The sequence below is a fragment of the Helianthus annuus genome, chromosome 9 (genome assembly GCF_002127325.2).
Source record: "Helianthus annuus cultivar XRQ/B chromosome 9, HanXRQr2.0-SUNRISE, whole genome shotgun sequence".
Classification (NCBI taxonomy): Eukaryota; Viridiplantae; Streptophyta; class Magnoliopsida; order Asterales; family Asteraceae; genus Helianthus; species Helianthus annuus.
In genome coordinates this window covers 161,732,815-161,757,494 of record NC_035441.2, presented here as the reverse complement: position 1 = coordinate 161,757,494, position 24,680 = coordinate 161,732,815, and the positions used below count along the sequence as shown (strand labels likewise).

Below are 24,680 nucleotides of genomic sequence, written 5' to 3'. Positions count from 1 at the left end.
TCGACCGACCTGAAAGGTAGAGATACTTCTATGTTTTCAAAATGCTACAACGAAAACTTCAAAGTACAAGCCATCATACACAAACACATCCATCCCAAACGAGGTAACAATCCAATCGAATGGTCACCCGATCGACTGGCCATCCGATCGGATTACCATCCGACACTTGACACTTTACACCGTTTTACGCGCCCCTTATCGTTTATGCTATCGTTCTGACAGGCTAAACTCACTCTAGCGCTCCCTTCAATCCATCATCACTATGAGTATACTCGAACCCTTTTTGCTTTATGCACTTTTGGGTGTTACATACGTTACTTATTCTAAATCACATTGAACACACTACGCAATACTTGAACGCTAACCGCTACTGCATTTTATACGTGACTCAATGAATGCTTGTTTGTTATGTTTACACATGGATTGTTGTCTACCTGCCTTAGCAACGATAGTACTATAGTTTGGACTCAGCACCTGTTCACTCAGGGGTTGTTAAGGACAATTAATCACATGGTTCATAGTGGTGAACATGCGTTAAGAACTGCCTTGCGCAGTCAACCCGCAGTCATTGGTATTGATAGGATCATGTCGATAACTTACGTGCTTCATTTCACGCATTGTACGTGCTGGTTAGGCGTAAACGATTCCGAACTCTATTATATCTATTAAACTTGTATGCTCACCTTTACACCATGTGTATTGACTTTTACTTTAACGTATGTGGCAGGTGCTTAAGATGTTAAAATGCTTGGCTTGCTGTGAAATCGAGGCTAGGAAAGAGTCTAGAAACAAAGACAATTTATTTTATTTGAAATCTGAGTTGTCGGAACAGAACCATTTATCTTGATTTTTGTCTGTAATAACTATGCTACTTGTTATGTCAAGGTATGGGACGTGATGTTTAAATAATTGGTAATCGTAGTTGTTATGGAAACTTCTGGACAATCTGTTTCGCTCAGTGTCGCGCCCTGATGATTCCGCCATCGGTTGGGTGTGACAGATTGGTATCATAGCCATAACTATAGGGAATTAGGCAAGACTCGACCTAGTCCGGGTCGATGTCTTAGAAACAACCTAGTCTATAGTTAGGAACCAACAGACCAACTTGCGCAAACCCTTAGGGGTGTTGTACGAGCTTACCTGCTATCTCTCGCTATTCTCGCTTACGCTACACTATTATTGCACTTTAATTTTAAAAAATAAACGAGCGATTAGGTCAAGATTAGGTGTGAAAACCGCAAACTCTCGAATAAGTTGCTTGTTCGACCCGCATTTTATCCACAAATAGGACAAATTGCGTTGAATCAGGAGTGATATTCACACTTTAACGCATATTTTCTTCTCTATTTTATCAAAACCGGAACGGAGTTGTTAAGTCAGGGGTGAATCCCGAACCTTGACGACCTGTTCCGATCTCTACTTTGGTTTTTACAAAACTCTCAGCAAAGTCTCGACGGACTCCAACGACTTGAAGTCGCACTATAACTGGAAGGATGCGTGCCGTTCGCCCAAAATCGAGGCGAGAACACAGTCCCGAAGGCCAAAGTGTGTACCAAAGGTCCTTGTGAATAGTCGAACCACTTTGGGTAGTCGACGTCTATCAGCCTAAGACATTCTATTATCCGATTTCAAGCTCGCAATTTCCGATTTTTATGTGTTTCGATTCTGAGCCCGCAACTGCTAACTCTGATATTTGTCACTTTTATGTGGATTTTACGTGTTTGATATGGATTTTTCTGTTATATGGTTTCGATTTTTGATGATCTATTCTCTTTTCACTTTAATCGACATACATGACTCGCACTTCACACCTACTTCAAACCGCTGACAAATCGTCGGATAATTGCATGCTATATTACTCGCTGCCTACTCGCTAGTCGCAATCGCTACTCTCAAACACGCGTGAACTGTGAATGATAGGTTTCTGTATTCTGACTGCTTCTATGTGCCTCTATGTGCCCTATGTGCCCTACGTGCCTTACGTGCTTATGTGAATCTGTGCTTATGTGCCTACGTGATTATGTGTTACATGATTGTGTTCCTGAGCTTTAGTGGTATTAGGTGTGTGAGGTGAGATTCGATTATGTTGTGTTTGAGTCCTGTGGCGAGGTCTGTTGCAGACAATGTCGTCATCTGGATCCCTCCACTCTCGAACTGCTCGCCAAAACCAGAAAGAAAAACGCCTTGCTGCTCTCGTCGCTTAACAGATAGCGAAAGTTATTCCTCAAATCGTTAGCGACCTGCAAGAGAATACCAGTAAGTCTTCAGAAGAGTCCAGGACAGATTCGCCAAAGTCTGTTTTTAGCTTCAAGCAGTTCAAAGCTTGCGGTCCGAAAGAATTCACTGGCGAAGATGGCGCTACGGCCTTATTCCAATGGTTTGATTCGATCGAGGTCACCCTGCGCCAGAGTTGCTGTCCTGATAATCTCCGCACTCTGAACGCCACTGGCGTCTTCGAGTCCCGCGCATTAGACTGGTGTACGGCCGAGAGAAATTGACATGGGATGAGTTGAAGGACGTCATGTTGGAAGAGTTCTGCCCTCCCCATGAGCGCCAAAAGTTGGAGGACGAATTCTAGCATATCAAGCAGAAAGATGGTGACAATGCTGCTTTAACTGCTCGCTTCAAGTAGCTCCGTATCATCTGTCCTGATCAAGTGAAGACACTTGAGATCACGATCAAGAAATATATCCGTGCTCTGCCGGACAGTGTGGCTGATTTTGTTCAGGCTGCCAAGAGAACTACCATCGAGGAGACTTATCTGCTCGCCGCTGAGATCAATGATAAGCAAGTTAAGGCTGGTGTCTGGGACAAAGCCTCGAAGAATCTGCATCAAGTTACCCCCGCCGCATCTGCTGAAATTGCCGTCGCCGCTCCTCAATCTTCAAAGTCCTCTCGTCGCAAGAGGAAGAATGCTAACAAGAACTGTGTTGTCACCACCGCTGCCCCGCTCCAAGCTGTACCAGCACAACATCAACCTCAACACCAATCAGCTGCAGCACTAGTTACCTATGCACCGCCTGCAAAGCATGCATATACTGGTCCTCACCCTGCCTGCCCGACATGTACCTATCATCATCCAGTGGGTATCGCCTACAGATTTTGTGTACATTGCAACATGTACGACCACTTCACCGCCAACTGCCATACAGGTCCTCGACAAGCACCAGCTCCAGCTACTGCTCATCAAGCTCTACTTCCCGCTCCTCAAGGCCAGCAAGCGGCTCAGGCACCCACGATCAATGCTAGAGTCTGCATTGCGTGTGGTGATCCCAACCACTTCGCAAATATGTGCCCAAACCGAGTTGTGAAGCAAGAGCCACAATAGCAGCAGCCCCAGCAACAGCAGCAACAGCTTCAGCAGCAACAACAACAAGCAGCTTGCGCCCGAACTTTCAACATCAATGCGCGCCAGGCCCAGGCTGACAACAATGTAGTCGACGGTACGTTTCTCGTGAATGGTATTTATGCTTCGTGTTTGTTTGATACTGGAGCCGATAACTATTTTGTATCGTTTGAGATCGAAAAGCTCCTTAATCGTAAGTGCTCCCATCTCTCCTCAACGTTCGATGTTGAAGTCGCCACCGGAAGAACCGTCGCCGTCAATTCTGTTATCAGTGATTGTACTCTCGAGCTCAACAATCACATCTTTCTGATCGACCTTATTCCGATGCAGCTCGGAAGTTTTGACATCATAGTAGGCATGGACTTTCTTCATGAAAACCATGCTGAACTTGTGTGCTTTGATAAGATGATCTGATTTTCGCTCGCAAATGGCGACCAACTGTGTGTTTATAGAGGAACTCCTTCAAAAGGTCTCAAACTTATGTCACGTGTCCAAGCTAGCAAGTATCTCCGCAAGGAATACAGAGCTTTCTTGGCTAACATTGTAGTAGCGGAGAAGGAAAAGAAAGGAAGTCCTGGAGTGAACGATGTTCCAATGGGTCGCGAATTTCCTCAGGTATTTCCTGATAATCTTCCCGGTCTTCCGCCAAGTCGTGACATCGACTTTCGTATCGACCTCATTCCTGGAGCCAATCCTGTTGCTAAAGCTCCTTATCGACTCGCCCCGTCCGAAATGCGTGAACTCTCGAGTCAGCTCCGTGAATTACTTGATAAAGGCTTCATTCGCCCGAGCACCTCTCCTAGGGGCGCACAAGTCCTCTTCGTCAAAAAGAAGGATGGGTCGTTTCGGATGTGCATCGACTATAGGGAATTGAATAAGCTAACCATCAAGAATCGTTATCCCCTGCCTCGAATCGATGATTTGTTTGATAAGTTACAAGGTGCTACGTGTTTCTCGAAGATCGATCTACGCTCAGGCTATCACCAACTACGCATCCAAGAGGAGGATATACCCAAAACCGCTTTTAGCACTCGATACGGCCACTACGAGTTCGTTGTTATGCCTTTTGGTTTAACCAACACACCCGCGGTTTTCATAGATCTGATGAATCACGTGTGTAAGCCATTTCTCGACTGCTTCGTCATTGTGTTCATCGATGATATCCTGATCTATTCTAAGTCGAAAGCCGAACATGCGCAACATCTACGTTTGGTTCTCGAGCTACTCCAAGGGAATCGACTCTACGAAAAGTTCTCCAAGTACGAATTTTGGCTGGAGGAGGTCCAATTCCTCGGTCACATTGTCAATAGTCAAGGTATTCATGTCGATCCCGCGAAGATTGAAGCCGTTAAGAGTTGGGTTACGCCTAAGAACCCGTCTGAAGTCCGTTCTTTTCTCGGACTAGCGAGCTATTATCGCCGATTTATCGAAGGATTCTCTAAAATCGCTGTGCCGCTAACTTCCCTCACGCATAAAGGCAGATCCTTTGTTTGGGGAACTGAAGAAGATTTTGCCTTCCAAACTCTCAAGCACATGCTTTGCAATGCTCCCGTCCTTGCTTTACCCGACGGAAACGACGACTTTATCGTCTATTGTGATGCCTCGAACCTTGGTCTTGGTTGTGTTCTCATGCAACGAGACAAGGTTATCGCCTACGCATCTCATCAGCTCAAGATCCACACGAAGAACTATACAACCCATGACCTCGAGCTAGGCGCAGTTGTTTTTGCGTTGAAGATTTGGCGACACTACCATTATGGTACAAAGTGTACGGTCTTCACCGACCATAGGAGCTTACAACACATCTTCAATCAGAAAGAACTTAATATGCGTCAACGTCGATGGGTAGAACTTCTCAGCGATTACGACTGTGAGATCCGTTACCATCCTGGCAAAGCAAATGTCGTCGCCGACGCTCTAAGCCGACGGAGCGATTTGCATAGCACCCTCAATGTTCAAGCCTAGAATCATCTCGAAACCTTCATCCGCGAAGCCCAACATGCTTGCTTTACCGAACGAACCTTGAAGAAGGAAAGGATCTACCATGATGGAGCCCATCAAGTGAATAAGTCGAATGGGATATTCCATTATCTGGACCGAATCTGGATCCCTAAACGGACCGATTTACGACAGATTCTAATGGACGAAGCCCATAAGTCCCGATATTCTATTCATCCTGGTGCCGATAAAATGTACCAGGACCTTCGCTACAAGTGCTGGTGGCCGGGCATGAAGAGGGATATCGCTCTCTATGTTTCGAAGTGCCTGACTTGCTCAAAGTCATAGCCAAGCATCAAAGACCCTGTAGCTTACTTGAATAATCCGCGATCCCAATGTGGAAGTGGGAAAGTATAACTATGGACTTCATAACGAAACTTCCACGCACGCCATCAAGTCACGACAGCATATGGGTTTTCGTTGACCGTTTGACCAAATCTGCTCATTTTCTGCCGATACGAGAAGACTACAAGGTAGAAAGATTAGCCCGGATCTACACCAATGAGATCATTTGTCGACATGGGACGCCTCGCGACATCATCTCTGACCGTGACGCTCGGTTTACCTCGCGTCTATGGGAAACGTTACAAACAGTTCTCGGTACTACGCTTAATCTAAGTACCGCTTTTCATCCCCAAACCGACGGTCAGACTGAAAGAATGATCTGTACCCTTGAAGACATGCTCCGTTCGTGTGTCATAGATTTCGGTGGTAATTGAGACGCATACTTACCTTTAGTCGAATTCTCGTACAATAACAGTTATCATTCCAACATTCAAATGGCACCGTTTGAGGCATTATACGGAAGAAAATGTCGATCGCCTATTGTGTGGCAACAGATCAGACACTAGCAATTAACCAGTCCTAAGCTACTGCAAGAAACGACTGACAAAATCCTCCAAATTCGAGAAAACCTGCTGAAAGCTCGGAGTCGTCTTAAAAGTTACGCCGATAGACGACGCAAGCCCCTTGAATTTGACGTTGGTGACCACGTACTCCTAAAGGTATCACCTTGGAAGGGTGTGGTCAGATTCGGGAAGAAAGGAAAGCTCGTGCCTCGATATGTTGGACCTTTTAAGATTCTGGAAAGGATCGGAAAAGTGGCCTACAGACTCGAACTACCGGAGGAACTTAGCAACGCCCACCCGACTTTCCATGTGTCAAACCTCAGAAAGTGCCTGACTGAGCATGATTTGTACGTACCTCTTGAGGATCTTCAAGTAAACGAAACACTACACTTCGTGGAGAAGCCTGCCGAGATCATGGACCGCCAAACCAAGCAGCTCAGACGCTCACGCATTCCCATTGTGAAGGTTCGATGGGAAGGCAAACGAGGCGCCGACTTCACTTGGGAACTCGAAAGCGACATGAAGGCGAAGTACCCACAACTGTTTGTTACGGCGTCGGCCTAATTTCGGGACGAAATTCCCTTAAGTAGGGGAGGCTGTAACACCCCGTGTTTCGAAAGTCAAAGTCAAAGTCAACATTGAAGTCAAAAGAAGAAAAGATTGCTAATTGCAATCTGTCACTCCTTGCTCAACTGCTGTTTTGACTTCTTTGACTCGTAAATAGTCTATTTACTTTATTACGTTAGTTGTATTATGTGGAGTACTTGTTATAATCAATGTTTATCGCTTGTTTTATCGTTTTATCGCTTATCGCATCGCAACCGCATTCGCAAATCGAATTATGCGTTCTGGTTATTGTTTTACGTGTGTGTGCCTTTTGTGTGTTACTTGTGCATGTTTGTTTATGTTTATGTTGTGGTGATCAATTGAAACACAATCGCAACGCTATCGCAATCGAATCGCAAACGCTAAACGCAAGATATTTAGGATGATTATATGTTAGATATAGTAGTTGGGATTAATGAGAAACTCTATCACATCGCAACGCTCAACACGCGAATGGAAACAGCAAAACTCGTCGCGCCGAACACTCGAATCGAGTGGCCAACCGATCGAGTTGCCACCCGATCGAGTTGCCGCCCGATCGGGCTGCCACCCGATCAAGTTGCCGCCCGATCGGGCTGCCACCTGATCGAGTTGCCGCCCGAACGGGCTGCCACCCGATCGACCAACCACTTTCCCCACTTTCCATTTTGGGAAACCCTATAAATACCCCTTCTATGTCACATCACTTGATGTGACAGCTCTCACTCGACTCAACTCGCTCCAGCCCACTTTTCTTCCGATTTCTCGCTATTCTTGTAAGTTTTCAACCTAAATCTTGTACTTTCTTGATCTACGCGCACTCCTACACCTTTCTATCTTTTGAATCTTAACTTTTAACCGTGAAATCACTAGATTTGAGGTGTTTTAGAATGATGTCATCATGGAGTTCTTATGAACTGCATGTTTTGGCTTCAATCCACCAAGAACAACTTAGATCTGAACGATTTCCACATAAATAAACAAAGATCTTGCATAGATCTGAACATATTCATGGTGAAAAGGATTAAAAGATGGTTTTCTAACTTTCTTTCAACTCTTTTATACTCAATGCACTCAAAACCGATAGAATCAGAGCTTGTTCTGATCTTCTACTCCTTCGTGTTGATGTGTTGGTTTAAGATCTGAATTCTATCCAAGAGACTACCGATTTCGGGTTAAACATGAAACACTGTCTCTGACCGTAACTGGTCGGACTAGGTTGATTCCTGTCCGATCGGGTTACTTGAGCCATGACGAGGTTCTGTTGTTTAACACGTTATCACGCTGCCTCGAACAAAATGCAAACTATCAAAACAACCAAGTGTAAAGACAATCAGGTCGACTGGGACGAATTGCCGTCCGATCGGACAGCCACCCGATCGGCTTGCACCTTGGTCCCACACTTAACTTTTATTTCAACCTTTTGAGGTTGTGAACATCGAACGGATTGTTGTCCGATCGGATTGCCATACGATCGGATTACCACCCGACCATGTGATGTTTGGACCTCAACACTTAAACAACTTTCAACATGTTCAATGCATTACTAGTTCCAACGGATTGCCACCCGATCGGTAGACTACTCGATCGAGTGCCAAGACTGCTGTGAACTTGTTCTATGAGAAATGTCTAGCCGAACGGATCGCCGCCCGATCGGACCGCCGTTCGATCGACCGACCTGAAAGGTAGAGATATTTCTCTATTTTCAAAATGCTACAACGAAAACTTCAAAGTACAAGCCATCATACACAAACACATCCATCCCAAACGAGGTAACAATCCAATCGAATGGTCTCCCGATCGGATGACCATCTGAACGGATTGTCACCCGATCGACTGGCCATCCGATCGGATTGTCATCCAATTGGATTACTATCTGAAACTTGACACTTTACACCATTTTACGCGCCGCTTATCGTTTATGCTATCGTTCTGATCAGGCTAAACTCACTCTAGCGCTCCCTTCAATCCATCATCGCTGTGAGTATACTCGAACCCTTTTTGCTTTATGCACTTTTGGGTGTTACATAAGTTACTTAGTCTAAATCACATTGAACACACTACGCAATACTTTAACGCTAACCGCTACTGAATGTTATACGTGACTCAATGAATGCTTGTTTGTTATGTTTACACATGGATTGTTGTCTACCTGCCTTAGCAACGATAGTACTATAGTTTGGACTCAGCACCTGTTCACTCAGGGGTTGTTAAGGACAATTAATCACATGGTTCACAGTGGTGAACATGCATTACGAACTGCCTTGCGCAGTCAACCCGCAGTAATTGGTATTGATAGGATCATGTCGATAACTTACGTGCTTCATTTCACGCATTGTACGTGCTGGTTATGCGTAAACGATTTCGAACTCTATTATATCTATTAGACTTGTATGCTCACCTTTACACCATGTGTATTGACTTTTACTTTAACGTATGTGGTAGGTGCTTAAGATGTTAAAATGATTGGCTTGCTGTGAAATCGAGGCAAGGAAAGAGTATAGAAACAAAGACAATTTATTTTATTTGAAATCTGACTTGTCGGAACAGAACCATTTGTCTTGATTTTTGTCTATAATAACTATGCTACTTGTTATGTCATGGTATGGGACGTGATGTTTAAATAATTGGTAATCGTAGTTGTTATGGAAACTTCTGGACAATCTGTTTCGCTCAGTGTCGCGCCCCGGTGATTCCGCCATCGGTTGGGGTGTGACAGATTGGTATTAGAGCCATAACTATAGGGAATTAGGCAAGACTCAACCTAGTCCGGGTCGATGTCTTAGGAATAACCTAGTCGATAGTTGGGAACCAACATACCAAGTCGCGCATACCCTTTGGGGTTTTGTACGAGCTTACCTGCTATCTCTTGCTATTCTCGCTTACGCTACACTATCACTACACTCTAATTTTCAAAAATAAGCGAGCGATTAGGTGTGAAAACCGCAAACTCTCGACTAAGTTGCTTGTTCGACCCGCATTTTATCCACAAATAGGAGAAATTGCATTGAATCAGGAGTGATATCCGCACTTTAACGCATATTTTCTTCTCTATTTTATCAAAACATGAACGGAGTTGTTAATTCAGGGGTGAAACCCGAACCTTGACGACCTGTTCCGATCTCTACTTTGGTTTTTAAAAAAACTCTCACCAAAGTCTCGACGGACTCCAACGACTTGAAGTCGCACTATAACTGGAAGGATGCGTGCCATTCGCCCAAAATCGAGACGAGAGCACAGTCCCGAAGGCCAAAGTGTGTACCAAAGGTCCTTGTGAATAGTCGAACCACTTTGGGTAGTCGACGTTTATCAGCCTAAGACACTCTATTATCCGATTTCAAGCTCGCAATTTCCAATTTTTATGTGTTTCGATTCTGAGCCCGCAACTGCTAACTCTGATATTTGTCACTTTTATGTGGATTTTACGTGTTTGATATGGATTTATCTGTTATGTGTTTTCAATTTTTGATGATCTATTCGCTTTTCGCTTTAATCGACACACACGACTCGCACTGCACACCTACCTCAAACCGCTGACAAATCGACGGATGATCGCATGCTATATTACTCGCTGCCTAATCGCTAGTCGCAATCGCTATTCTCTAACACGCGCGAACTGTGAATGATAGGTTTCTGTATTCTGTCTGCTTCTATGTGCCTCTATGTGCCCTACGTGCCTTACGTGCTTATGTGAATCTGTGCTTATGTGCCTACGTGATTATGTGTTACATGATTGTGTTCCTGAGCTTTAGTGGTATTAGGTGTGTGAGGTGATATTCGATTATGTTGTGTTTGAGTCCTGTGGCGATGTCTGTTGCAGACAATGTCGTCATCTGGATCCCTCCACTCTCGAACTGCTCGCCAAAACCAGAAAGACAAACGCCTTACTGCTCTCGTCGCTAAACAGATAGAGAAAGTTATCCCTTTTTGCTTTATGTACTTTTGGGTGTTACATACGTTACTTATTCTAAATCACATTGAACACACTACGCAATACTTTAACGCTAACCGCTACTGCATGTTATACGTGACTCAATGAATGCTTGTTTGTTATGTTTACACATGGATTGCTGTCTACTTGTCTTAGCAACGATAGTACTATAGTTTGGACTCGGCACCTGTTCACTCAGGGGTTGTTAAGGACAATTAATCACATGGTTGACAGTGGTGAACATGCATTACGAACTGCCTTCCGCAGTCAACCAGCAGTCATTGGTATTGATAGGATCATATCAATAACTTACGTGCTTCATTTCACGCATTGTACGCGCTGGTTATGCGTAAACGATTTCGAACTCTATTATATCTATTAAACTTGTATGCTCACCTTTACACCATGTGTATTGACTTTTACTTTAACGTATGTGGCAGGTGCTTAAGATGTTAAAATGCTTGGCTTGCTGTGAAATCGAGGCTAGGAAAGAGTCTAGAAACAAAGACAATTTATTTTATTTGAAATCTGAGTTGTCGGAAGAGAACCATTTGTCTTGATTTTTGTCTATAATAACTATGCTACTTGTTATGTCATGGTATGGGACGTGATGTTTAAATAATTGGTAATTGTAGTTGTTATGGAAACCTCTGGACAATCTGTTTCGCTCAGTGCCGCGCCCCGATGATCCCGCCATCGGTTGGGGTGTGACAGCTACGTTCCTGGAGGATTTTAAGGTCAGTGGGAGCAGTACCAACCCTTACGAAGAATTGCAAGAAGTACAAGACACGGGGGGGGGGGGACTCATCGCTTACCATTACTCCGATTACACCTCTTGTACCCAATGTAATAACTGCACCTGAAGCTACTGCACCAACTCAAAATTTACCTCCACAATCAGAACCCATTATATCTCATAACGAGCACACATCAAACGCTCAAACCAAGACAACGTTGAACTCGATAATCAACTCAGGAGGTCATCTAGGCCCAGAAGGCCTACTAATTGGGATGACTATATTACCTACCTACCTGACTGAAATGGATCCTGGAAAGTTCAATGATCCTATCTCTTATAATGAAGCCATTAGCAGTAATCAGTCTTCTGAATGGAATAAAGCAATGATTGATGAGCTTGAATCCATGAAGAAAAATGACGTTTGGGATTTGGTAGAATTACCCAACGGTGTCAAACCCGTAGGATGTAAATGGGTGTTCAAAACAGAACCGGATCCGAATGGGAACATTGAACGCTACAAAGAGAGATTGGTTGCAAAGGGCTACACTCAGAAAGAGGGAACTGATTATCAAGAGACATTTTCCCCTGTCTCGCGTAAAGATTCATTAAGGATCGTTATGGCCTTAGTAGCTCATTTTGATTTAGAGCTGCATTAGATGGACGTAGGGCTGTAAACGAACCGAACGAACACGAACAAGGCCTTGTCCGTGTTCGTTCGTTAAGGAAATAAATGTGTTCACGAACGATTCATGAACACTTACCGAACGAGATTTTATGTTCGTGTTCGTTCATTAAGGAAATGAGCGTGTTCACGAACGGTTCACGAACACAAATAAATTTGGCGAAACGACGAAGGATAAAGATAGATGGCCTAGAGAGTAGCACTCGAACTTGAATCCATTCTTATGGAATGGAGATCGATCGTATTCGCCGATGTAAATAATGAGAAATGAAAGGGAAATAATGCATAAACAAGGTGAAAGTGGGTGTCCTAGTTTAATTGTTAGGGTAATAAAATAAATAAAAGTTTAATACTATAAAAAGTACAAATAAAATATAAGAAAGTACAAAGATCTTCAATTAAAACACAAACATACGAACATAAACAAACGCAAATCAACGAACGTTCATGAACACGTTCACGAACACCTTATCGAACGTTCACGAACACAATCGAACGAACGAGACCTTTGTTCATGTTCATTCATTTAACTAATCGAACGCAATTTCTTATTCATGTTCGTTCGTTTATTAAACGAACGAACATAAACGAACTTCCCGCCGAACGGTTCACGAACTGTTTGCTGAACGTTCGGTTCGTTTACAGCCCTAGATGGACGTTAAAACCGCTTTCCTTAATGAAGACTTAGACGAAGATGTTTACATGAAACAACCTGAAGGCTTTAAACCTGAAGGTCAGGAGCATCTAGTCTGTAAGTTTAAGAAATCCATTTACGGGTTAAAACAAGCATCATGTCAATGGTATCTCAAGTTTGATGAAGTCATGAAGAAACAAGGTTTTGTAAAAAAAAATCAAGTGGATCAATGTACCTACCTCAAGATGAGTGGGAGTAACTTTACTATACTTGTCCTTTGTGTAGATGATATTCTATTGGCAAGTAATAGTTTAGACATGTTGCATGAGTCGAAGCGGTTACTCTCACATAACTTCGACATGAAGGATCTCAGAGATGCTTCTTATGTCATTGGCATCGAAATTCACCGAGATAGACACAAAGGGATCTTAGGATTGTCTCAAAAGGCTTACATAGATCGGGTCCTTACACATTACAACATGCAACAGTGCAAACCCTCAGTCGCTCTAGTAGTTAAGGGAGATGTTTTCGGTTCATTCCAGTGTCCGACAACAGAGGTTGAAAAGGAGCAAATGAGCCATATACCTTACGCGTCAGTAGTCGAGAGTCTGATGTATGCTTAAGTCTGTACTCACCCAGATATCGCTTATATTGCTGGAATGCTAAGCCGTTATCAGACTAATCATGACCTAGATCACTGGAAAGCAGCTAAGAAGGTACTTCGATATCTGCAAGGGACGAAAGATTATAAACTGACTTATAGAAGAAGTGATCATTTAGAAGTGGTAGGCTATTCTGATTCTGACTTTGCCAAATGCAAAGATGACAAAAAATCCACTTCGGGCTATATCTTTATGTTAGCAGGCGGAACCATCTCATGGAAGAGTCATAAACAACAGTTAACCACAACTTCCACAATGATGGCGGAATACATTGTTGTTTATAACGCAGTCTGTCATGGAATGTTGCTTAGGAATCTGATTACTGGACTCAGAATCATTAATTCCATTTCTAGACCATTAAAGCTTTACTGTGATAACTCAGCTACCGTTAGTTTCTCAAACAGTAACATCTCGACTGGAGCTGGTTTATATCTCGATACAAAATGTATGTTCGTACATGAACGAGTTGAGAAAAATAATCTTTGTATTGAGTGTATTAGTACTAAAGATATGCTTGCGGATCCGATGACTAAAGGTTTCCTACCTAAAGTTTACGAAGAACATGTTCAGAATGTGGGATTTACTAAAGACCTTATTTAGCATGTTGTACTAGCTTGTGTTTTAGTTAATGAATTTTCCCCAGTTTGATTTTGTATGTCTCTAAGAATATGTTCAACCGGTATAATGGCATATAGACAAATAAAATTACAAATCAAACAAAGGGCTTATGCGTATTTTGATCATAACGATTAGGTTTTAAATTGAGGTTGTAGTATGACTAATGAGGGTTCTGAGTCGCATAATGATATATTCAACGGCTGTATTTTTCTGCTACAATACTTGGTTTAGAGCTAAAATGAGTGTTAACTCCTGATCAGGCTTATCTAATACTTATAGTAAATGATTACTTGGCTAAATGGGAGAATGTAAGATTAAATATATTATTATGTTGTATTTAATCTAGTAGCCATTATAATCATTTACATTATATAGATCAAAATATATAACAACCTATTAAATAATTAGTTGGTAATTGTTGATGGACCATATTATCCTTATTAACTAATTGGGTTTCCTCTTGAGTGCATATATAAGGAGACTAATGTAGAGGTTAAAAGGTTAGACTTCTTGATTAAATCAATAACATCAAACTCGCCTCTCTCTCCATAGCCGATTACCCTTTATTGGTTCTTCATCACCATCATTACTTTGCATCCTAACTCCTAAGGAGGAACCAAATTATCTTGAGAAGTATGTCAAACTCAATGGCTGCATCTCTGACTGGATTCTATGCCCACATGTATGTTATTCATGTTTCCCATTATATTTAAACAGAACTGATCAACATGTTCTCCTAGGATATTAGCCATTTATGTTAGATTCTACTTTCAAATACAATATAAAATGTACATACATTTTTTGCTAGGAGTGTAACCAACTTAATATAAAAGGATATTATCTTGTATATACAGGTTATTTGTATGTTATATCAAGTATAAATGTATAATGCTTATTTATAGCTAAATATTGTATAGTTGATACAAGATGGGAAATATAAAAAAATACTTCACGCCTCGCGTAAAAAAAATAGTACGCATTTATATTTTTTTCTGTCTCGGCTAAAGACCCGATTGCCCTATGAGTATCGCGTCTTTATTAAAATAAGTTATAATACTATTAGGCTATTGACAACTGTCTTCATCCCATGAGTGTAGCTTCCCCTTTTTATCAATATATTTCATGGGGAGAAATAAAAAGCTAGTGTGACTGTGTGAGCAGAGAAAAGTTTAAACAAGAAAGCAGCTGTTCCCTTTCATTTCCACAAACATTCATTCATGCATCCTTCACAACTAAAAATGGAAGGCAACAACAACAACAACAACAATGACCACATCAAAAACGGCTTTCTTCGAGCAGATCAGATCGATCTCAAGAGCTTAGACGAACAACTGCAAAGGCATCTCACCTCTTCTGCGTCAACCGCCAGAAGAGGAAGAAGCTTCGATAAGAGCACTAACATCAATCTCAACATTAGCGGCATCAGTTTCAATAATTCGTCGTCTCATCACCCGAAACCACATGATGATCATCATAATCACCATTTAGATGGAGGTACCTCCATAACTAGATTAAGGATTGATACGAATGTTAATCGCCAGAGGCAGGATTGGGAGATCGATCCTTCCAAGCTCGTAATCAAATCTGTCATTGCTCGTGGCTCGTTTGGCACTGTTCATCGCGGGTTTTATGACGGTCTTGATGTTGCAGGTATGTGCATATATTCATTCTTGATCTCAATTACATTTGATGTTATTTTGTGTTCATCCTACGTAATAATAATGCATCTAAATAACATGTAGTATATAGATAACAACTCTATATTTTTTAGTTTTTCTTTTTGTAACATTCTTGTATAAGTAACTAACTCGTTTAGGCTTACTGCCTACTAAACATTAATTAGTGCATAAAATTTAAAATTATGAATGTTTATTAAACGAGCTTTAGTTTAGGTTTGAACACCGAACATGTTTATCATATATTTTAAATTATTATATAATTATTTGTATTTGTTATATGTCAATATTTTATAATATATTTGCAATTATATATCAGAATTATGTATATAATAACGTTCATTATGTAATTCTACAATACTATTGTGATAAATAATAGATTTGTTTAGTATGACAGATCTAATCAATATTTGCGTATAAAACAGAGACTTATCATCGGACATCGGTTATTAAGTGAGCTTCAGTTTGGGTTTGGATTTGTTTAACATTTACTTGATTCAAGCTTTTAACCAACAACATTCTAGAAAGAAAACAAAGAGCAACTTGACTTGTAAATGTGCTAATTAAATCTTTAATTTTCACATAGAAGGACTTGATCCATAGTTGCATTGGCCAATTTTCTTTTAATGTATATTTTGATGTTTTAGTGTAAGATCTAAAATTTAAAAATACTTTTCTAAGGTATTACTTCTTTTTTAATTGTATTGTTATATTAAAAAAGGATCTATTATAAAGTGTTTATATAGATTTAAAGTATTAAAATGAAGATGGTTAAGTGCTTAAAGTTATAAATGTAGTGACTTTTAGTAGCAAGTCACGAGATGGGGCTGATCCATAGCTGGTAAGCTTTTTATTTCTACCCAAATTGAGTGGTATTTGAGCTTGACATGTGAATTATATGTGAAGGAGAATAAAAGATGTATGCCTTTTTAACTTTCTTTTTTAATGTAAAGTAAGTGTTTCTTTTTGGATTAATGTGATAATAGAGTTTAACGCGAAAAGTGTCAAAGGTGGTGCTTTCTTCGAACAAATATAAACTTAGCATCATTTTCTTAATTATGTTACATTATATGTTTTTTAGAACTATAGACTAGAAGAATCAGAGTTACTAATACTACTCCTATTATTTATATTATCAATATATTAATATTATAAATTAGCTAATATTTTAGTTAACTAGTAATATGATTATTAGTAGTTTTTAGATAAGTATTTCATCAGCTTATAATCTTTTTATCCTTTAAGTTTACATTCGGAAAAGCTAGCTAGTCATTTATCCAAATACACACTTTAATTGTAATTAGTAAAAGGATCCCTAAAGAATACATTTAGATAGTTTCGAATGTGTTCGAAGGCATCAAGAAAATTAACAAGGAAAGAAGAATGGCTCCATAGAAACAGGGGCGAAGTATAGAAGGGGCGGGGGGCCTGATCTCCTGAACTTTTCGCTCAGTAGTGTTATATATGTAGTTTTTGTATAGAAATTTTTGGGTTTATACGTTTTCGATCCCCCGGTTCTATAGAAATTTTTGGGTATATACGTTTCGACCCCCCCCCCCCACCGCGTCATTCGAGTCAAGCTTCGCCATTGCATAGAAACTAAAAGAAATAAACACATAGTTAACTTATAATGACCAATAGCAAAGCTTATACGAGTCAACTATGGTTAGAACTTACTAGTTGAGACTATTGAGTTTACAAATTGAAGACGTGTTGGACCTCATGGGGACAGATATAGTAAACTGCTAAGCTACAAGCCCTTTGTTGAACATCTGTAGCAGTGTACGTAAAAGGGTCAAAATGAACTGAGATCGAAAATCAAAAGGAATTTATGTAATATCCGCCAAAAAGAAGCACATCAGGTGATTGATCAACAACTCTTATTTTCAACTTTCATAAACATGTAGTGAAATATACTACGAACCAAGGAATTTTCACTGACGTCGAAATCTGTTATGGAAAATCCTGTAGTGGGTAAAGACGGGTTTATACAAACAGAAATTTCATATATAATTACAAGACTATATATAAATATGTTTTGGATAGTTTTCTACCCGTTATACCCATTTAACCTGTTTTATGTTTGGCAGATGGCCACCTCTACTTGAACTAAATCCTAAGGTGGATTTTCAGTCGAATTATTCGACTATGTTATATACTTATATGTTTGCGGTTTGGGTCCTTAAGCTATGCAATTATAGATCATCTTAACCATTGTTAAAAAAAACAAAAACAAAAAACAAATATATAACATTATCCATTCTTGTATTTGAACCAGCCATGATGTCATTGGTAATGTAGAAACACTATTAGAGTTATTTTGTTTAACTAATGTAGAAAAATTATGTCTGGCCACTTGTTAAGTCTAGTTGGTTTTTTATCCTCAGTTAAACTTCTTGATTGGGGTGAAGAAGGCCACAGAACCGATGCTGAAATAGCTTCCCTTAGAGCCGCCTTTACACAAGAAGTCGTTGTGTGGTACAAACTCGACCATCCTAATGTAACCAAGGTAATTTACCATTTTTGGGGCGGTTGAAAAATAGTAAAATTCCATACTCAAAACAATGCGTTAATTATGTAAACCATGGATGGTTTACATAATAATATAGTAAACTTCTTATTCTAGGTTGTTTGATATTAGCTAGAAACTGTTTGTTTTCCAGTATATGTTTAGTGTTTCACCTTTTGTTTTGGTTTCTCTTTGGTAGTTCATAGGGGCTACAATGGGCACGCCAGAACTAAACATTCAAGGAGATAATGGTCATTTTGGCGTGCCGCGTAACTCTTGCTGTGTAGTCGTGGAGTACCTTCCCGGTGGTGCTTTGAAATCTTTCCTCATCAAAAACCGAAGAAAGAAGTTGGCTTTTAAAGTCGTCATGCAACTAGCACTTGATCTTGCTAGAGGGTGCATTGTCACAATATGTTTATACAAATTTTCATAATTGACTTGACTATCTACCTATAGTTCTAAAAGCAAGTTGACTTTTGCAGTTTGAATTATCTGCATACAAAGAAGATTGTTCACAGAGATGTGAAGACAGAAAATATGCTTTTGGACAAGAATCGGACCTTAAAGATTGCAGACTTCGGGGTTGCTCGGGTAGAGGCATCCAATCCATCTGACATGACCGGTGAGACCGGAACCCTCGGTTACATGGCACCAGAAGTATGTTTAGTTAATATATAATTCCCATTTGGCATTCTAACTTCTTGTAGATCGATATTGTAACCATCTTTTTATTCTTTAATCAACATGGAGATAGGTTCTTAATGGCAGCGCATATAATAGGAAATGCGATGTTTATAGTTTTGGGATATGTCTGTGGGAAATATACTGTTGCGACATGCCTTATCCCGATCTTAGCTTTTCGGAAGTCACATCAGCTGTTGTTCGTCAGGTATGCAAACTGCTCAAACTTTTATTTGAGTGCAAAGACGAGCTCAAAACATATACCAAGCTATAGATATAATATAAGAACTTAGACTCAAATTCTTATCAACCCAATGTGTGTGTTAATATCCTTTTTTTTGTAAGAAAATCACTGGACCCATGAATACCCTGTTAACCAAATGAGATCAAATAAAACGCGTCTTACGCTGAGCAGGTGGGAGGTTAAAAGGCAGAAAAATAGTGGAACTTGGAATCGGGTCAACTTTATATATAGTTGTGAGACATTTTGGAGTTGTCTTTTTTTTCTTTTTAATGAACATTTGTTGGGAAATTACAGAATTTGAGGCCGGAGATACCACGTTGCTGCCCTAACTCACTTGCAAGTGTTATGAAGAGATGCTGGGATGCAAATCCAGACAAGAGGCCGGAGATGGACGAGGTGGTGGCGATGTTGGAGGCTATCGACACTTCAAAGGGCGGAGGAATGATACCCGGAGATCAACAAGGATGTTTCTGCTTCAACCGGACTAGAGGCCCTTAAGATCGGGCGAAAATCGACAAATGTTCCATGGTCTTTTGGTGTTTCATAGTATAATTATCTGCAGATATACATACTTTTTCTGAACTGTTTATATAGTTGTATAATCTGTGTATTGGATCCTACATTAAATCTCTTAAACTTTATGGCATTTTTCTTAAACTATATTAATAATAATAGTAATATCTAATACTTTATGATTGTGTTTACAACTTACAAGAGTCACTGTTAAGAAAAGTAAATCATGTTTTTGTTAGTGGTTTCTAAACATTATTATTTTCTGGTTGTAGGACTGAATTTTCAAATATTTATTTATGAGTAATTTAATATCATTCTAAATTTGAGAAAAACCCTACTAGAAAAATGAGAACTTATAGGGTAGAGAAGTGGGAGGTTTCCATGGATATTGCTTCCTTAACATAGGGACGACGTGGAAGCTCAAAAGGGTGTAATGCACTCTTTCGCACACACATCGTGGGTGTAATGTGGTGTTTGATGGCGCACACATGCCCTAGTGCAGCTGCTTGAGAGCTGCCTTGGGCTTCTGACAGTTGATGATGAAGGGTGGCTCAAAGATGGTACGAACTTAGTTCCTAACGACGGTTGGCTTGGTCGGTAGGAACTTGGTTGCTACCAAACAGATTGGTCGGCTCAAAATAATCCAAGTTTGTACCAATGGTTTGCTGGGTTCAGTAGGAATTGCTAGCGAAGGTGGCTTGGCGGTACAAATTCAGTTGCTACCAAAGGTTCCTACATGTGAGGTTTTGGCATCCAAACAAACCAAACCAAACTTTGTCAATTGCCATCTTTTTACTTTTCCTAAAACTCAAAAATAATTTGACTGTATTTTTTAAAGATATTTTCCCAAAAGACTCTAGTTTGTTTTTTTTTTTTTTTACTTAAATTACTTATCTGAGTTTTGTTTGACGCTTTGATGAACGATTAGTTTGTTGTGTTTTCATTTTTAATGTAATGACCCAATCCAATTCGTTCATTTTGTACCTATATGTTTGATTCACGGATTCGCTATAGGTTTCACCTGCTTGTTACCAAAGTACAAACACGAAAATTCAATCAATTGAATTCACTTCATTAAAACACCATAAAGAAAATCCCCACAAAATTAGATATATACCACCAAATTCCTCTCAAAAGTTGATATTCATGAAACTAAAAAAATCTAAAAACAATTCAAATGTCAATGACCAAAACAAGAATCCAACAGAAAATGGACAGAATCTCAAGCCTAACTCAAACCAACTATGAAAAAAACCAAGAAAACCTAACTTCACATTTATACCAACGCAACAGGCAAATGTAAATTTCTATACATTTTGGAGCTGCACCTCAGGATCTGCAGCAGCGGCACGAGAAGTTTTGCTCTTCTTTGGAGTTGTTCCATAGTAAGATAACCATAAAACGATCTGTATCAACCCAAGAACCGCACCAGTACCATTTGCAATCTACAACGGAAAGATAAAACAAAAATCAAATGATTACATGTTGATTTAGGCTAACGATTTAACAATAATTAAAGATTAAGTTTTAGTTACCAAAATGGCTAAATCAAATTTTAGGAGAGCATATGCTGTCCAGCAGCATCCATTCGAGAAAGCAGCTATTGAAAGTGGTAATGGCATGAACTCAACACTCTTTGTTTTGATCACTTTCCACTGTTGATTTTCACACAAACACATGAAACGATCGGTTAGTAATGTTCATTCCCATCTATTGAATACATGAAGAAAAAAAGGTAACAAAACGAAAAACTCACCATGATAGTTAAAGGAGACGCGTACATGGCGACACCAAACACCACACAAAACACGCCCACGAAAGTGGACCGAGACTTATGAGTGTGGAATACATTCAAATCAATACCCGCGACAATTCCAAGGAAGACGACCTCGATAATTAAAAAGAGTGTGATCTTCTTCTGCAGATCAGAATATCAGATATGTTATATGAAGACTTGATCCGAAAACCAGCAAACAGTTAAGACATTATGAAGCAAGTGCATACCCTGTGTGAATTTTTGCCATATATGAGGAATATACTAAGATAGATGAGCTCCAACACTAGACCAGTGCCATTAATAGTGACGACAAGCGTACTGTTGGGATGATTAAACGGCAGACCATAGAAGATCCACAACATACAGTTTAATACACAAGCTATATAAGGGTCTGGTAAAAACTCTTCGACTGATTTGTTCCTGAAGATTCTCCATATTGTAGGCCTACAGGTTTATCAGTTTGATTAATCATCATTAATTATCAGTTTATCACTTCTGTATCTAACATATGAACAAAAGAAAAGAAAGTTACGCTGGTGAGATGAACAAGACGAAAGAGATGACATTCCCTGCACACAGAAAATTGCGAATAAGATATTTTAAATACAAAATATCGTTTTATAATCCCTAAATCTTCACTACTATCCCTAAATCTTCACTACTAGCTATTTAATATATTTTACTCAACCGTGTAATACACATGTTTCTAACCTAGTAATATAATATAAACTGAAGAAACAGCTATACGAATTGAAATCAGAAGTCTAAAGGACAATCATATCATAAGCGTTTAATACTAAAATGTCCATTGCAAGTTAACCTAGCAGATAACCGTGCTTTATTACTTAAAGTACTTACTTATACGTAATTTCAATTCGATCTTATCTCAAAGTATCGTTTTATAATCTCTAATTCTTCATCACTAGCTATTTAAATTTGTTCAACCAATATAATACACGTTAACAGCTATACGAATTGAAATCAGAAGTCGAAAGGACAATCACATCATTAGCATTCAATGAATTAGCTATAAACTGAAACGTTCATTGCAAGTTAACCTAGCAGATAATCAACCGAATTAACAAAACAGAAAACTAAGATTCAAATCAGAATTCAAACAGACAATTCTTATCTGCTTATAATTAGTAATGAATCTATAAATTGAATGCTTCCTTTAACCTTACAGAGGTTTAAACACATCATAACAGATTAACAATAAACAACAGTAAGATCATCATTTACTCCAGCTTGTAATCAGTAGAACACACAAAAACACACACAAATTAACGTAACAGATACTGATCACACATACGTAATCAATTCAAAACTACACAGTTCAATTCATCATGTCAATACATACACACCTAATGAATGAATGTCGGTTTCATAAACAATTCTTCTGGAACTCTTACGTAATTCATACAGATACGTATACGCATTAATAAGAAAACATCACAATCATAAAATGATAATCAAAATTCAATCATATCAATCACATGATTAATATGAAACGCTTAATTTAATCGATCGTGAAACCTACAAGTAGTTAATCATACACATAGATTAATCGATTACGTACCAATTATGCCTACGACAGTACGAATCTGCATTGCATTCATCGTCATCTTTGAAACCGGAGCGAAGAAGATTCAGAAAAGCGTCAAATTGAAGTTTGGATGTACGGATTAACCGCAGCATGGATGTTATATATATAGAGATATAGATAGATATAATTTTATAGATATACACATGCGAGATAGAGAGCCTATCCGACTTCTAGTATAATTGGTTAACTTAGCCTAAATATAGTACCATGACTCGTCTTACTAAAATAAATAAATAAATAAAATATATTTTCAAACTTATCATGTGTTTTATGCATATCCAAATAACTGAACTGGATATCTATTTTCGAAATTCAAATTATTAAAAAAGCAAACTTAATTTAAAATAATTGTTTTAGACAGAACTTGCTATGTGAATTTAGGTTGCAAAAAAGACTCGACCCAAGCCCGAACTCGTTTATTTTTGAGTTTGGCTTGTTTTAAATCAAGGGGGCTCGAGCTCAATTTCGTCCGTCTAAAGCTCTATTTCGAAAGCTAGAGCGTGTCTTCGGCTCATCTCGTTTGTTACTTATTAATTATTTAATTGTTTTATTTATATATTTTGTAATTATTTACTAGTTATAATTTTTATAAAGACAATAATATATATTGTTTAATTATTTTATCATATGTAACCTAAGTAGTTAATATGGTAAAATATCAGATATCGGTCAAGAATTAATATTTGAGACATCAGTTATCGTGATGGGATATCGGTAATTTTAATATCATGCTAAATTTATACATATAGCAGATTAACACTAACAATTCAGTACACTCTTCTACCATTAATAAATTAACATTTTACAACTTGCAACACACTATCAATTGTAGTAAGGGTGGAAGGGGGACCTTCGGTGACCATAAATTACCGCGCGGCAACGGGCCGCCAGCCTCTATTCGGTGAGCGGGGAGCGGGGGATACGGTGAATAGTCACCGATTGTGGGAAGAGAAGAGAGAGAGAGGAGAGAGCGGGTTAATGGTGGGCCCCAACCCCTTCCAATCAATCACATTTTTTTATTTTTTTAAATAAATTGTTTATCACTCTTCATGTGTTTGAGCACACTTAGTGATTGAGTGCAAAATGCGAAGTGAAGGGAGATGTTGACATGACATGAGATTATTGGGTAGGGAAAAAGTTTACCACTCCTCATTTGGGGAGCACCCCTTCCGCCCTAAGTAGGAACTGACTAAGACTTAAACTAACATTTAACACTGTCAACTAATAATTAAGACTTAAAACACTAATAACAACAATAAGAAGAAAGACGAATGGCAGAACAAAGAAGAAAGGTACTTATATCGGGAAAATCGTTGATATATCAATTCAATTCAAATATCGGTCAACATCGCCGATATTATCAACACCGATATTTTGTACCGATATCCTGACAGAGGACCGATAACCGATATATCACTGATATATCGGTGATACATCGGGATATTAACTACATAATATGTAACACATTTGATATACATATAAAAGCTCGTTTATGCTCGCGAGCTAGCTTGAGCATAATATGTGGAGCTCGGACTCAAGCTCATTTATTAGATAGGCCATAATGAGAGCTTAAACTCGTTTAAGTTAAGCTCGATTCAAGTTCTTAACAAGCTGATATCGAGTAGCTTAGC

General features: G+C 39.3%; 2 protein-coding genes across 3 annotated transcripts; one reads left to right on the top strand and one right to left on the bottom strand.

Moving 5' to 3' along the window:
• Positions 1–15,156: 15,156 nt before the first annotated feature.
• Positions 15,157–19,840, top strand: LOC110879299 (serine/threonine-protein kinase STY13). The gene is made up of 6 exons (XM_022127722.2): positions 15,157–15,693; positions 18,107–18,228; positions 18,428–18,624; positions 18,711–18,885; positions 18,983–19,117; positions 19,448–19,840. The coding sequence occupies exons 1-6, from the start codon at positions 15,261–15,263 to the stop codon at positions 19,649–19,651; spliced, it is 1,266 nt and encodes a 421-aa protein (XP_021983414.1). The 5' UTR covers positions 15,157–15,260; the 3' UTR covers positions 19,652–19,840.
• A 969-nt stretch (positions 19,841–20,809) lies between these two features.
• LOC110874867 (bidirectional sugar transporter SWEET6b) lies at positions 20,810–23,174 on the bottom strand. Of its 2 annotated transcripts, none has more exons than XM_022123243.2 (6): positions 23,023–23,174; positions 21,976–22,012; positions 21,671–21,887; positions 21,423–21,584; positions 21,202–21,321; positions 20,810–21,111 (listed from the first exon to the last, which is right to left on the bottom strand). In XM_022123243.2, exons 1-6 carry the CDS (start codon positions 23,066–23,068, stop codon positions 20,974–20,976), a joined length of 720 nt encoding a protein of 239 aa, XP_021978935.1. In that variant the 5' UTR covers positions 23,069–23,174; the 3' UTR covers positions 20,810–20,973. The 2 variants fall into 2 exon arrangements, with proteins under 2 accessions (XP_021978935.1, XP_035833679.1); XM_035977786.1 differs by lacking the exon at positions 23,023–23,174 and adding an exon at positions 22,628–22,732.
• Positions 23,175–24,680: the final 1,506 nt, after the last annotated feature.